Source organism: Notamacropus eugenii, chromosome 3 (assembly GCF_028372415.1).
Source record: "Notamacropus eugenii isolate mMacEug1 chromosome 3, mMacEug1.pri_v2, whole genome shotgun sequence".
Lineage (NCBI taxonomy): Eukaryota > Metazoa > Chordata > Mammalia > Diprotodontia > Macropodidae > Notamacropus > Notamacropus eugenii.
Window position 1 is genome coordinate 395,209,302 of NC_092874.1, and position 16,137 is coordinate 395,225,438.

A 16,137-nucleotide genomic window follows, 5' to 3' on the forward strand; every position below is an offset into this window, starting at 1 on the left:
AGGAGAATGGACTGCTTTGACCATGTCCCTGGGTCTGAGAGGGTTTTCAGAGGCCACAAGCCTACCCTCCCCTCCCTCATTTTATAGAACAGGAAACTGAAGCCTGGGGAGATGAAACAGCTTGCCCAAGGTCACCCAGGCCCTCTGACACCAGAGCCATGTGACTTTTTTTCCACTGGACTATGCTTGCTATGGAGCCAGGGTTCAAACCCAGCTTCTCTGTCCTTTTTCCAAACCTGGTGTTTGTTCCACAACACCATGGTTGCCAAGACTTTCATCAGATAAGCTAATTCCTACTGATATGTTCTTGATATTTTATGTTACCCCATTAGGTTTTTGATTAATTAGCACTAATCTGCTGTGGGTGAGCCAGAGTGGTTAGTGTGGTATAGGGTGTAAAGGAAAATCAGGTGTTATCCTGTCTTTCTAAAGCTGCTGAGATGTGGGAGTTCACCAGACAGAGGTCACTGGCATTTAGTGGACTGTTTAGTGGAAGAGATGGGTCTTGCTCTGGGCTCCAAAGGATCCAGTAGAACCTGAATAGGTAGTGAGGAATAGAGGGAATTCTAGGCATAAATACATAAAGTGCAAGAGCATGGAGGTGGGAATATGCAGGGCATATTCACAGGCAGAGTAGACATTGTCCTGAAATGTCCCCAAGAATAATCTCTGACCTTGCTTGTTGGTAGGGTCTCTCAGGATTGGTTGTCGCTGGGGCAGCAGAATCCAAGACTAGCTGTTACTTCCTTCCCTCTCTGTCTCTCAGCAGTATCTGTATAGCAAGAGACTGACTCCTCATTATTCTGGTTAATAGCTTTCCTTCAAGTTTTGCAAAGCACTGTGTGTTGATTCTTACCACAATTTTATAAGTGCTATTATTATACCTGTTTTACAAATGGGGAAACTGAGGTGACTTGCCTAGTATCACACAGCTAGCAAGTGTCTGAGGATGAATTTGAACTCATGTCTTCCTGACTCCAAGTCCAGCACCTTTACATACTACCAGTTAGTAGGTTAATGCCTTTAGTAAACTAAATATACATTTATTCAACATCTACTACTTGCCACTATTACTAAGTTTTGCAGTGGATGGAAAAGTAAAAGCCATAGTCCTAGCATATCATCCAGCTGCATCGTAACATTATAAATTTAAACCTGAAAGGGATGTTAGAGACCACTGAGTCTAACTCTTTCATTTTATAGATGAGAAAACGGAGGTCCCAAGAGGCAACCAGGTGGCCTGGACTCAGGAAGACTGGAATTCAAACACAGCCTCAGACACTTGTTAGCTTCGAGACCGTGGGCAAGTCATTTAACCTCTGTTTGCCTTAGTTTCCTCAACTGTAAAATGGGGATAATAAGAGTACCTGTCTTGCAGGGTTGTTCTGAGGATCAAATAAGATAATTATAAAATGTTTAGCACAGTGCCTGGCACATAGTAAGCACTATAGAAATACTTATTTTCTCCCCTCTTTTCCAAGGTCAGGCCAGGTCTAATAGTGAGTGCAGGCTACCTACCAAGCTCTAAATTAATTTGAAGCACTCTCGAATTGGGAGTCTTTTCCAGTTCATAGGAGCTAACAGGCATGCCCCAAAATGTTGCTTACCTCTTCCTCGTCTCCTTCCTCCACAGCCTTTGTTTTGTCATCCTGTTCGTACTTTCAAGAGCCAATTGCATGTCCTTTAAGAAGAAGGACATCAAACGCATATGAATTTACCACTTAGTTCACAGAGTACTTTGAAAACATGACACCATTTCATTTTTTAAAAGCTTTGATTCCATGTTTTGTGAAATAATATTAACCTATCACGTGGTATTTTCATAAGGAGAGCTTTGGCCCATCCGTAAATTGGATACCATTGTGTTTGACATTCATGGCCTGACCCTTCTAAACTTTACCTTCTAACCAACCCCCTGTCATGGATTCATAATGAGTGTTTCCTGCTTGCTCAGACTCCTGGGATCTTGGTTGACAGGTTAAGGATGTTAGGAGGTTAAAGTGTGTTTCTTGTCATTCATTCTCTCTTAGGTTTTGGCGTCAGATTGGGGGCCACCTTCGGGTAGTGGAGTGTAACAGCCATGGTGTTGTATGGGGCATTGGTTATGATCACACAGCCTGGGTGTACACTGGAGGATACGGTGGAGGCTTTTTTCAAGGTAAGCAAGGACTCATCTCCAGGCTGTTCAGTGTGGGTCACCAAGGTCTCATCTCCTGTTTGCTGATGAAGCCATGCAGCTTACCATGTCCCTTTTTAGCTGGTCTGCGGTGTGTTTGTTCCCTGGTTAATCCCCGTTTTGTTTTCCTACCAAATGCCTGAACTCTTGCTGCTGCTGTGATGTTTACTCTCTAGCAAACAGCTGGTTGACAGGTGACCTTCAGAGACGCCAACCTCCTGGCTGAGATGAGGAAGGGGAAAAGAAGCAGAGTCCCAGTGCTACGGCATTTGCCTCCTGGGACATCTCAGGGCCTCAGCCTCTCTTCTACCCTATCAGTGAATCCCCCTCACCATCACTGCTCCTTCAGACTGCCTGAGTGGTTATGTTTCTGGAAAGAACTGTGAAGAATGACTTTATTTTCTTCCCAACCAGTTGGGCAAGTCTTTGCTTTCAGATACTTTGATATGCTGAGTAAAAGTAAGCTTTGTAGGAACATATGATTTTAGAGTGGAAAAGGGACTTTAGAAATTCTCTAGTCTAACATTCTCCTCTCCTAACAGGTGAGGGGACTGAGGCACAGAGAGCTCAGGTGACTTGCCTAAGGGTGAGCAGCAAGCATGTGACTGAGCTGGCCCTAGACACTCTGTCCCCTTGCTCTCAGCCATTGTTGTTTCCACTGCTCCACACTGCTGGTTAGGTGGGCTCAGTACCAACTGTGGGCCAGTGTTCTGGAGGGGGAATACATGTAAGGCACAGATCCAGCCCTCTGGGGCACATGTAAAACAAAATGCATTATTTTCAGGTAAGCACAGGCAAGCCTGTAACCTCTGCTGCCTTTGAAATGAAAAAAGCCTGAGAATAGAACCTTATGTTCTTAGCAGTAGCAGGTTAAGCCTGTTTTCCATTGGCAGGTATCTGTCTGTGGACCTGAAGCTGGGGCGGGGGCAGGGAGTGTTGCCTGACACTTAATTCACGGAGGATATTTCCTCTTCAGGCCTGGCCAGCAGTACCAGTAACATCTACATGCAGTCAGATGTCAAATGTGTTTACATCTATGAAAACCAGCGCTGGAATCCTGTCACGGGCTATACCAGCAGGTGAGGTACAGGTAGCAGCAAAAAAGAGAATGGTCACCACAGACTTACAGGCAGGGGTTAGGAATGTCAGACAGAAAGACCTGGGATGTGTTTCCCCTCTTCTGAGAACCAAGGTTTGTCTTCAGGTTTGCCTATATTCTCATACTTATATCTTTGGGAGAGGAACTGGACCTGTGTTTTCAATGGTGTAGGGCACTTCCAGGTAAGAAAACTCCCTCTATCAAAGTAGGTCTGAATCTTCTTTGCCACAAATGGTCTTAGAATTATCTAGACCCCTGAGTGCCTAAGCGATTTGCTCATGGTCACATAGCCAGTGTGTGTGAGAAGAAAGACTTGGAATTTGGGCCCAGCAACAGACTGTGCATAGGCCTCATTAAGTACTGAAAAGACCATCAGGAGGGTGACCATAGGGTGAATAATTTTTTAGTCACTGAAGTTCTCAAAGACCATCTACCATGTCATAGAGGGACTTTGAGGTATTTTGGTGTAACAAATACACACTCAAATGAAATCATGGCAGTATTATTAAATCCTTTAAAGATCTCTGATTAAATCATCTTAGCAACTTCAACGTTCACTGAAACAGATTGCACTGTCTGTGACGTAGTAGGTGAGTCCTAGGGAGGCCAAGACACATAGAAGTTAAGTGATATATATAACTAGTAATGTATCTGAAACTAGACTTGAACCCTGAGGTCTTCCTGAGTCCAAGTTTAACACGTGATCAGTTATACCATGCTGCCCTGGAAGTATTATTACATGGATATATTTCTGTCATTTCCTCTGAAATTTATTTGGGTGGTGGGTGGAGGGAGGGAGGTGGTCCAGAACTATGATTCCATTGGCATGAGGAACTCCCTGGTGTGGAAATTCCCTCTACTGATACAGACAGGAAACTGAGTTGTAACTTTATACCTTTAGAGAGATACCCCTTAGAGAGGACCTCTGAAGGGTTAAGTAACTTTCCTGTGATCATACATCCAGTGTATGTCAGAGGCAAGACCTGAATCTAGCTTTTCTCACCTTGAATACTGGCCCTCTATCCACTGTACCATGCTATGTGCTGTCTTCATACAGGGTGTCCCAAAAGTCTTAGTACATTTAGTTTACTAAGACATTGGGGATGCCCCATATTAGACAGATGCTGCTAACCATAAATGTTTGTGATATCCCCATCACCAGTGTTAGTTCTTCTGAGTCTTAGATTCCTATAATACATTACTTTTTTAAAGAGTTTAAGTTGTAGGCATTTTTTTAAAAAACCAAATTTTACTTTTTTTTTTTCCTCATACCCTCACGGGACCCGAAAGTGATTTTTTTAGTGCTCTCTTCCCATTAAGAAAATGAAAGAAAAAAACCCTGAACATACATAGTTAAGCAAACCACTTCCTGCACTAGTCATTTCTGCATCCTTAGTCTATTACCTTTCTGTTATCCTGAAGCATTTTTTCTACTAATATCAATTCTCGTCCCTGAGAAGGAGAAAGGGGGCAGGTATTATTATCCCCATTTTACAGAGAAAAATACTGAGGCTCAGAGAGGGTAAGTGATATAAAGTTACATAGCAAGATCTGTAACCAGAGCTTTATCCACCAGCCTACGCTAGATAGTGACAGTATAATTTAACGAAGCAGAGCACATAAAGCCCTCGTAACGAGGGAGAGGCATGCACCGGTGGCAGGAGGCCATTACTCCAGGGAGGAAGGGATATAGAGCCCACGGAGGTGGAGAAAAGAGGTTGGGATGGCCACCTGTTTATTCAACTCTGGATTGAAGTGGAAGCCTTATAATCATGAAAGTTGGGAAGAGTGAGGTTTGCCCCTTTCAGTCATCTTGTTTACAGAGTCAGCAGCATGAGCCTTAAAGAAAAGAAGGACCCTGTGGTTTCTGAGGATTAAATTAGTTTTGCTTTGTTTTAAATCCATGAGAGGAGACAGCAGGAGCAGCTGTGTTGACTTGTAAAGTACCTCGGCTCCCTCCAAAATTATTGAACAAAATGTCTATATATTATAACTTCCCTTAGAGTTTCTTAGATATCAGGTTAGAGAGTGCCAGCAAATTGTCCCTGGCACTGAGAGTCTTTCCGGCTTGAATGGGAAACAAGGATTGGGATTCTAACTGTCTCATTGTTTTAGGAGGGATGCAGAAAGTGGAGTGGGCCCTAGGAGCTGTATTAGCCATAATCATCATGCAGGTCACATCATAGGAGCTCATCTGCACTGATGATCCGGCATGTTGTGAACTAGTAACCTCTGTTTCCTCTTCTCCCCTCCTTTTGGAGGTGACTTGAGGAAGATAGGTTACCCAGCCTCCAGGAATAGCCTGGCGTATGACTTAGGTACGTCATGTGTCCAGATGTTCATGTTTGGGGGCATCTCACAGTAGGTGTGTTAAGACAGGGAATGTAAGGAAGAGTGTGGTGAGTCGTTTTTTTCCTGTTGCTTTGGAGACCCTTTGAAGGTCTCCATTGAGTATTTTATCTCTTCTTATTGCCTAATGGCAGGGGTCTGCCCACTGACCGCTACATGTGGAGTGATGTGACTGGGCTGCAAGAATGCACAAAGGCCAACACCAAGCCTCCTTCCCTCCATTGGACATGGGTAAGTCCTGGGCTCTGCATTTCATGTCATCTGACTTAGCAAAGTAATGCTTGCTCAAGGAAGAATTTTTAAAAATTAATTTAAATTTGTTTTGTCCTCTTTCCACATTCCAATTGAAAAAACAGCCACAAAATCCTTGCAATTGGAACAAATGTGCACAGGCAAGCAAAACAGATTCCTTTTTTGGTCACATCCAAAAATGTGCATCTTATCTTTCTCCATCACCTCCCAGTCTGATGGTGGGTGGCATTCTTCACTGAGAGTCGTCTAGGGTTGTGATTAGTCACTGCATCCATCAGAGTTAAGTCCTTCAAAGCTCTTTATCTTTACTGTTATGTAAACTTCCTTGATTCTGCTCACTCCCTCTACCTCAGTTTATATACGTGCTCCCAGGTTACCTCTGACACCATCCTTTTCATCATTTTTTAAAATCTAATTTTTTTCATTAGTAAAAATCTACTTTCTCTCCCACCTTGCTCTCCTCCCTTCACTGAAAACAAACAAAACCCAATTCCTGTAACAAATATTCATGTCAAACAAAACAGATACTTCCCAGTGGCCAGTCCAAAAAACCATGTCTTCTTCTGCACGCTGAGTCTATAGCAGCTCCCTTGTCAGGAGGTGGGGGTAGCCTGCTTCAGCCTCTGTCTTCTAGAGTCATGGTTGGTCATTACATTGATTAGAGTTCTCACGTCTTTAAAGGTTGTTTGTCTTTACAGTGTTGTTACTATGTACATTGCTATTCTGACTCTGCTACTCACTTCCCTCTGCATCAGTTCAGGCCAGTATTTCAGGTTTTTCTGAAACCATCCCTTTCATCATTTCTTATGGTGTAGTGATATCCCATATATCCTGTGTCATAAATTGTTTATCCATTCTTCTCTTGATGGGCACCCTGTATAGGAAGGACTTGAGGAAAGGAGAAGAGCTCCTAATAGCATTTTCTTTCTCCTCTAGGTTTCTGACTGGTATATTGACTTCAACATTTCTGGTGGAACTGATCGAGAAGGATGGCAGTATGCAAGTGACTTTCCATCGTGAGCATTTTCCATTTCCAGATGGGTATAGTGAAATGTTACTGGGAAACCGCTGATTTATAAGACTAAAAGTGACATCTAGAGGTTAATGTCCTCAGGCAGCTGACTGACTAAATCTTCCCTTATTAAAGATTTCTGAGGAGGCAGAGGTGTGTTGTAGAGACTCCATACTTTTACTCAGAGACCCATCGTAGTGTCTTTTCCCCTGATTGTCATGAACTTTCTCCTTCTGTGTAGCCAAAATTTCTCCAGATTCAATTTAAGTCCATTTTCCCTTGTTCATGCTTTCGTGAACATAAACAGATTGGTCAACAGACTTTTAATAAGCTAGCATTTTTATAATTCTTTAAGGTTTTCAAAGTACTTTATATAAATTATCTCATTTGCGATTTCTCATAAAAACCCTTCATGTAGTTAAATATTGAATATTTAAGTAATTAAGTCAACTCTTCTTGCTTCTCCCCCGCTTCCTCCAAAGTCCTGTTGCTCTACCATGTAATCATGGGAATTGATATCCTGCTATTTAAAGGCCTCAGAAAGTCACTGTAGGTCTAGTCTTGTGAGATTGTAGGAAGCATTTCAGGATCATCCTTAAATGCCATATATTAGTGGCTTGTATGTTAACCTTTTAAGCTTAAAAAAACTCAAACAATTCATTCCCTAGACTGGCTCAGACACTGGAAGCTCAGCCCTAGCAGCAGCAGCTGTGGACAATTACAATTTGTTAGTAAACTAAAGAGTGAGCAAGAGTGGATTCAGATTGCTTGAGCAGGAAAAGGAGGGAAGCCCTGCAGCTCCAGCTGTTCAGAGGAAGGTGGAGAAAGAAAAATAGCCTCTGTCTGTCCAGAAACATTCAGTATTTCCTGTGTGCTCAGTCAGTTTATGCTCTTGGATATGTGGTAGTGTCTACTAGGTGGTTCTCACATGTGTTACTTGATCGAAAACTGGGTGAAATTGAAATGAAGAACTACATAGGGAAAAGCAAATGATATTAGATAGAAAGTCCTGTTTGGAAAGAGCTGCCTTAGTCTGAATGCAGATTGAAGTATACTGTTTTCTCTTTCTTGTGGTTTTTTCCTTTGGTTCTGATTCTTCTTTCATAACATGGCTAATGTGGAAATATGTTTAATATGATTGTACAAGTACAGCCTATATCAGATTACATGCCATCTGGGGAGGGGAGGGAACATGAAAAGTTTGGAACTCAAAATCTTATAAAGTGAATGTTGAGAGCTAAAAAGAAAATTTTAAAAAAGAACTGCCCTGAAGATCCAGTCACAGTTCTGAAGGAGCTTCCTAGTAGAAAAGATTTCCCATGAGAATCGTTACTGTCATGGCTGCCATAGCGAGTGAGTAGTCAGTATATATCTTCAATATAGAAAAATAGGCTAGGAACAGGACCTATGATTTCATTTTTAGAGAGAATGCCCAGATGAGGAAATTCCCTCTCCTAGTACAGGTCAGCACCTTCAATGCAACATAAAGTTCTAAAGAGAGGCCTTATACTCTGAGATTAAATGACCTGCCTAGGATGACAAAGACAGTTCTTCCTGGTTTCAATGCCGACTCTACTGACAATGCCAAAATACTACTTGTCCAAAAATAACATGAGCTTTTCTTTGTAGTGACACTTCTGACCCACTCTCCATAAGACATATTCTTTGAGGCATCATCCCCTAGTGGGGCTGACTCATTCCACATCTCTTACTCTTCATTCAGCCTGTTCCCCTTTATACCCAAGACAGTCAATAAGAGATCAGGGCTGCAGTCTGTGGCTATGGAATCAAATTAATTCAGCGAGTATTATTGAGAATCTGCACTGTGCAAGGCACCAGTGTTAGGCACTGAGCATATAAGTACAAAGAATGAGACATGGCCATCTTGCAAGGGGCTAACATGTCCATGGAAAAGACTCCACATACATATATAAATAGAAATTGCATAAATATAAATATATCCAGATTAGTTAAGTAGTAGGTATTTGGGGAGGAGGGCATTAGCATTTGGGGAAATCAGGAAGAACCAAGATGGTGTTTGAGTGGCTGCATCTTAAAGGAATAGAGGGACTTGATGAGATAGAGGAAAGAGAAGACATTCTAAGCGTGGGGGGGATGATCAAGGGCTCAGAGACAGGTGATGGAATTGTCAGTGTGAGGAGCACAAAACATGCCACTTTGCTTGGATTGCACAGTGCAAGGGGACAGGCTGGAAAGATAGACTGGGAACAGGTTTTGTAGGGCTTAAAAGCTAAGCAGAGTTTTACATTTTATCCTAGAGGCAATAGGAAGCTGCTGGAGTCCATTGAACTACTCTCTTTGGGAACTGGGTTCAGAAACTTGGTCCCCATTAAAATTGTGCAGACTATTAGATCCCCCTGTTGGACATCTTCATCTCCCTACCCCCCCAAGGGGCTAATTGTCTTCTGAAAAATGTCCAGTCCTCTTAGGGTTCCTGGATTTTGCAGATAGGTCACAAAACAAAGAATAACTTTGTGTGAAAGAAAGAAAAATAGAACTCCATTCCTGATTAATGATCACATTCTACATTGCAGTAACACTTCATGGTTTACAAAGCATTTTTCTTACACAAAAACCCTGTGATAGAAGCACGTGTTCTTCTGAGTATACATGTTGTCTCTCTATAGAACATCAGCTATGTTTTTGTATCCCCAGCTCCTAGGGCAGTGTGGCACACAGAAACTGCTTAATAAGTGATTGTTGATTGATTCCCATTCTGTGGATTATGAAGTCAAATATCAAGAGAGCTTAAGTGACTTGTTCACAGTCATACAGCTAGGAAGAGTGAGGGTTCAGACTCAAGCCTCCATCCTCTGACTGAGTCCAGTGCTTTCTCTGTCCACTTTACCATGCTAACCCATGGACAGATGGTGAATTGAGCCAACTAAATAAACAAATGGTGGTTACTAGAGGTCAAGGCTGGCCCCAAGGAATGGTCCTTTAGCTTTTCAGGTGAGCGAAAAGAGAGAGGCAGGGAGGGATCCACAGTTAAGAGAAAAGAAAACCACAGTCACTTTGGGAGCCCCAGAGTTAGTTTTCAAGTTTTTGATGTGACCGTACTCTGATGTGAATCTTACTCATTTCAGTGAGTATTTAAATGCCTCCTGTGTGCCAATAACTGTGTTAGAATCTGGGCATACAAAGATAAAATTAAGATGGCCCTTTCCCTTCAGGAGCAGACCTATTAATAACTTTCCTTTAGTCAGGATTCTAAGGATAGATGTAAGGATTGCAGAATGGTCCCCCTTCCTAAGTTTAAAAGGACTCTTAAAACTTCCCAGGAAGAAAGAGAATCACTTCTCTAATTAGCCTTGTTTTCCACAAATGAACATTCAGTTTGGATTTTTTCATTTTTGTGCTTATGGACATGTTGGTGTTCTCATAGCATTAAATGAATATTAAATGCTTGTATAGACTGTAAGTATCTTAAAGGCAGGACTCATATCTTCTACTTCAGGGTCTCCTATAGGATTTAGAACAGGGCTCTGCACATAGTAAATACTCAGTAAGTGATTATAATTAACTAGCTGACCAAGGGAGGGGGCAAGAGTGTGTACTTATAGGAGAAGTATCTCACAACCACCAAGTTGTTTGAGGAAAATAGATTTTGAAGCTAAGCTGTATTAAAAGTTCTCCTTCTGTCCACAGGTCTTATCATGGATACAAAACCATGAAGGATTTTGTCAGACGAAGACGATGGGCAAGGTAATAGTGGGGAGCCAAAGAAGGATGGGTAGCATTTTGTACTCCAACTGCTGGGAATTCTTTAGAGAATTCTCTGGCTTCTCATCCCTTTTTGAAAGAAATCTTTTGACCAGGAGAGAGCAAATTGGAGGCGGAAATGGAATCAAAGTAAATGTCAAACCAGGAAATGCCCTTAGGTCCCCATTGCTCCGTTGTTTTCTCAAGTGTTTATTTTGAAGAACAAATAGGAGAAATGTGACAGTCTGACTGTGCTCTTTGTGGGCAGAGCAGGGCCGGGGCTCCAAGAGTAGTTGAGATCTCATTAGAGGCAGGAGCAAGCTAGAGAACAGCCACAAAACTTTGGGAGCGTCTGCTCCCAAGGTCTCCTCAGTCACTCAAGTATTTACACTCACTGTAAATACTCACTGTGCTGGGTGGAGTCAGCTAAATGGCTCAGTAGATAGAGCATTAGGACTGGGAGTCAAGAAGACCTGAGTTCAAATCTGTCCTGAGATGCTCCCGCCTGTGTGACCCTGGACAAGTCACTTAACCTCTGTTTGCTTTAATCCACTGGAGAAAGAAATGGCAAACTACTCCAGTATTTTTGTCAAGAAAATCGGGGTATTATGGTCCACAAAGAGTCAGACATGACTGAACGACAGCACAACATGCTAGGCACTGGGGATTTAGCTCCTGCTGCCTCTTCATTGCTTCCCTTGTATGATATTAATCAGAAGAGCCAGGAAACCCAATAGAAGTGACAGAATCCAGTTTGACCAACTTGCCTAGCATGGCCTATGACTGGGTGACATCATCTTCCCTGATTGTAAGCTTGTAGATTCTGGCCCAAATTGTTAAACAATAAAAAACCCAGCCTACATCAGCCCTCTTTTCTAAGTCATGGTTTTTAGGGTAGAGATTGGACTTTTGACTTCACTGATATAGCGAAGAACCCTTTCTACCATCACTGGTCAGTACCTTCTCTGCAACTGATAGTCGTAGAGAGTTGCCTGATGTCCTGAGAGGTTGGGACTTACCCAGAGTAATGCAGTCAGTGTGTGACAAAGGCAGGACTTGAACCCAAGTCTTCCAGGGCCAGCTGTCTACTACACCATGCTGCCTCTCTCATGGTTCTTATGTCGGGGATAAAAAAATGAAACAGACCTTCCGAGGTCCGTGTATTTGCAAGAAAGCAGACCTAGACCTCATGATTTTGTGCTTTGTTTTTCCTCTGATGCTCAGGAAATGTAAGCTGGTGACCAGTGGGCCCTGGTTGGAAGTTGCCCCCATCTCTCTCTGGGATGTCTCCATCATCCCTGGTTGTGAGGAAGGCAGCAAGGATTCAATTGCCCTTTGGGCCATCAGTGACAAGGGGGATGTTCTCTGTAGGCTGGGTGTATCAGAGCTCAATCCAGCGGTAAGATCCTTTCTCTTCCCTTTGGTTCACTTCTCTATGTAATTTTCTCACAGCGGGACAATCCCTTTTAGCAATTCTGATTTGATGTCCAGGGCTTGCTCCTAGAGAAGTCTAGGTGTCGAGCTTGGGGGCAGGTTTTTCAAGTACTCCCCACGGGAAGATCTTTTGGACCAAGTAGATTACAGAAAACAGGGGCAGCTCTCCCTCCTAGGCTTTCACTGGATTTATGTAGAGTTATAAAATGTTACAGCTGAAAGGCATCTTACATATTGTCTGGACCTGTCCTCCTTTTACCAGTCCTGAGGTAATGGAAGCCTTGAGAGATGAAGGGACTTGACCAAAGTCACACAGCCAGTTAGAGGAAGGGGTGGAACTAGAAGACAAACTTTTCACTCTCAGGCCACAGTTCTTTCTACACCGGTCTCATATATCTGGAGTCCGTCAGCTGGTAAATAAGGAAAGTTTGTAATGATAGACAATTCCTCTTTTTAAAAATGATCCAACAGAACAAACAGAAACTTCAGGAATACAACAGAAAAACTGGCTAAGCTTGCAGTTAAACGTAGGTGCTCACATGTGGGTTCTGCCTCAAGGCCTTGTGCTGGACATGGTGGAGGAGAAAAGGGGACATCACTTTTGGAGGTCTGAATATAAGATTTCTCCCTGGAAGCAGTGTCCCTTCTAAACCAATCAAATGGCTTCCAAGAAAGAATAAGGACTTAGTTTAATAATGTCCCTAGGGTCATACTTGACAGGTCTTGTCCTTCACAGCTGGATAGGCCCTGTACTTTTCCAAGTGACAGGAGGAATAACAGTGACCCGTTTAATCCCTGGAAATTCTGCATCAGCGAACTAGCATTGTGCAAGTTTTCCTGACTTCCTTGGGAGAAGCTGTCCCACTGTGGTTGTGTAACTCTCAGACGAAGCTCTGACACTACCTTAGTTGCCACCTGCATGCCTTGGTGACCCCTAGTCCCTGTGGGTTAGACTCCCCTTGAGTCTGGTCCTTTTCAAAAATGTTCTTTCTCTCAAATTACCCAGGGTTCATCCTGGCTGCATGTTGGCACGGATCAGCCCTTCATTTCAGTCTCTGTCGGGGCTTTTTACCAGGTCTGGGCTGTGGCTAGAGACGGCTCAGCATTCTACAGAGGCTCTGTGTCCCCCAAGCAGCCAGCGGGTAAGTGCAGCTATGTCCAAGCAGGACCAGAGGAAAACTAGCTGTCATCTTGTATCCTCTTCCTTACCACACAGTAGGTGTGCCATCAAGGTGTGGACATCGTGAAAGGCTCAGAAAGCTTCTTGGGATGGATTCTGTTTTAGCCTAAGGAAATCCTTCTGTCCCTTACCCAGTTTTATAGATAGATGTTTCCCAGATAATCTGAAAATTGCCCCAAACTTTGCCCACTCTTAGTGGTTATATCCTAATGTTGTCTGAATCAGCATCTTGCTTTTGACTTCCCTGCAAAGAAAAAAGTCACCGATCGTAACAACTGGCCACTTGAGCCTGGTCCCTGGTCTCTGATTCATTTGGGATTTTTTTATAAGGTAGAAAGAGAGAGCAGTGATTTGATAATAATGCCTTGTCAAAGAGTGGTCATTCATTCAGTAGATACTTATCAAGTACTCACGGTGGTTGAGACACTGTGTGGTTGGGCCCAAAAGGGAATCCAAGGATGAATATGAGGTGATGCCTTTCCCTCAAGGAGGTTACAGTCTGGTAAAGTAATACCTATACAGAACCACATACAGTTCAGAGCAAAAGTGTACTTAGAGTATGAGAGAGACCCTAAGCACCGCATGATTTTAGAGAAGAGAGAGTTTGATTCCTAGCTGGGGGCATCCCAGAAATGTCTTTGGGTCAAGAAGTAGCATTTAAGCTGGGCTTTCAAAGCAGAGTGGCAGTAGGCCTTGTTGATGGTCGTGGGCATTCTCAGGATAGGCAGCAAGAGAGAAAAGGCACAAATGAAGGCTGCTGCAGCATGTTGTCAGAGAATGCAAACAGTTCGGTTTGGCTGGAGTGTTGGGTATAGAAGGGCCTGTTCTGGGTTGGCCTGGCTCAGACCAGTTCCCCAGTACCTTATATTTGATATTGGAATGAAGTGAGACCCTTGAAGGTCATGTAGCAGTTAACAGAAAATATACTTAGCCATAACAGGGTATTCAGCAAGGCTGTGCACGGATGACACCCAGAGGAGAGTAAGCTGATCAAAGCTCCTCTGTTTGAGTTAGCTGCTCATCGTGCTCCAGCAGTCAAGCATCAGAGCGTGCCTGGAACTCCTCTCAGCTGTTTTGTACTCAGGTGACCAGAAGGCAGTGTCAGTAGCCTGAACCTTTAATCCCCTGAGCCAATCAAATCTTGAGGATGTTTTCAATACCTTTTAAAGAAAAACTAGCTTAACTTGCGTTAGGGTTGGGGGAACGGGAGAAGTGGAAGGTGCCTGTGACCACAGGGTCATAGTGGGGCTGGAAATGTCATTTGGAGCCAAAGTGTGGTGGACCTAGAATGCCAGACCCTCTGCAGTCTGGCCATCTCTCTAGTTTGGGGGCAAATGAAAGCCATTTAAGAGTTTTAAAGAGAAAAATTGTATGATCAGTTATCTATTAAAAAAGACTAGTCTGGCATAAGTGTGTGTTGGATAGAATGCCAAAGGAGAGACTGGAGGTAAGTTGGTAAACTATTGTAGTGTTCCAAAATGAGGGCCTCAACTAAGGCAGTAACAGAGAGAGTGAACAGTTACTGTAAAGAGAAAATCTAAAAGACTTTGGTGACTCATTGGATATCCAGGGAGAAGAAGTAAAAAGGATCCTTCTCTGAGGCTTCAAGCATAAGAGAGGGTATCTCCTGGGAGGTAGGGTCCTGAAAAGCCACCATCACACTGACGTTCAGTTAGTCAGTCAGCAAGTATTTATAAATCACCTGCTATGTGCTAGATACTATACAAGGCCCTACACATACAAAGAAAAAAATAGAAAGTCCCTGCCTTCAGGGAGCTTACAGTCTACTGGGTGGATGTACCATGTTTGTAGATAAGTAAATGTAGGATATTTTCAAAATAAATACACAGTAACTGGGGACAACATCATTCCCTCCGAAAACAATTGGGGGAACCATGATAGATTTTGTGAACTGGGCCTTGAGGAAAGCTAGAGATTCCAAAAGACAGAGGTGAGAAGGGAGAGCATGCCAGGGAGGAAGGGCTCTAGGCAAAGACATGGTGGAGAGAGATGGAATCTATGTCTGGAGAATGGCCAGTAGAATAGACTGGAGCGTGGACTGTTCTGTGGAGAATAAGGTATAATTATCTTGTAAAGATAGGCTGGGACCAGATTATGAAGAACTTTCAGTGCCAAACAAAGTGGAATTTATACTTTTATTATAAAAAGCAGTGGAAGCACCCTGAAGCTTCTTGAACTGAGAAATGCTGGAGTCCGACCTGCAGTTTAGGAATATCTATTGGCAGCCATATAGAAGATAAGTTGAAGAAGGGAGAGACCGAGGCAGGGAGGCCAAGGAAGTCATGAAGGCCTTATCTTAGAGGGAAGGGGATGACTCTGAGGGACATTGTAAGGGTGAGCTTGATGGGACCTGGCCACCTACAGGACATGGAGGGGTGATGAGGGAAAGTTCTGGTTGTAACCTGGAGGCTGATTTATTCTGTAAGCTTCTTTCTACTCAGTATTATTTCCCTTGCTCGGTGTTAACAAGTTCCAGCCCTCTTGTCCCCCACTGCCTTGCATTCTTATTCCCATCTCTCCCAGCCCCTCTTAGTTCCTGTCTTTGCGCTTCTCTTTCCAGTGCATTCCCTGGAACTCTGATCCATTAGGTTTTTGTTTTGTTTCCAGATGTCCCCCCCATATATCCTTCCCCCTCCCAGGGATCCCTGAGAGTAGGGATTGTTTGTGTTTTTATATCCCCTGCACCTAGCCCAGTGCCTGGCCCACAGGAGGAGCTCAGTAAAGGCTTGTTGAGTGATCTTTGACTACTTCCAGGTTTCGCATCCAATCATAACAATAAAGCCCTTTGTCCTGCCCTCTGCTTGGCCCTTCCTTGTGGCATACTTACACGTGTACATCCTGTATCTCCACAGTTAGATTCTAAGGTCCTTGAGGGTAGGGACTCTTGTCAT

The 16,137-nt window shown here is 43.3% G+C and overlaps 1 protein-coding gene across 5 annotated transcripts in view; it reads left to right on the forward strand.

Moving 5' to 3' along the window:
• TECPR1 (tectonin beta-propeller repeat containing 1) overlaps positions 1 to 16,137 on the forward strand; it is an 88,865-nt gene that overhangs the window by 55,840 nt on the left and 16,888 nt on the right. For all 5 annotated transcript variants that reach the window (XM_072597823.1, XM_072597822.1, XM_072597824.1 and 2 more), the window contains 7 exons: positions 2,031 to 2,158; positions 3,153 to 3,255; positions 5,759 to 5,855; positions 6,813 to 6,892; positions 10,558 to 10,614; positions 11,836 to 12,010; positions 13,052 to 13,187. In XM_072597823.1, the coding sequence (XP_072453924.1) occupies positions 2,031 to 2,158; positions 3,153 to 3,255; positions 5,759 to 5,855; positions 6,813 to 6,892; positions 10,558 to 10,614; positions 11,836 to 12,010; positions 13,052 to 13,187 (776 nt within the window). The remainder of the gene's footprint in view (positions 1 to 2,030; positions 2,159 to 3,152; positions 3,256 to 5,758; positions 5,856 to 6,812; positions 6,893 to 10,557; positions 10,615 to 11,835; positions 12,011 to 13,051; positions 13,188 to 16,137) is intronic.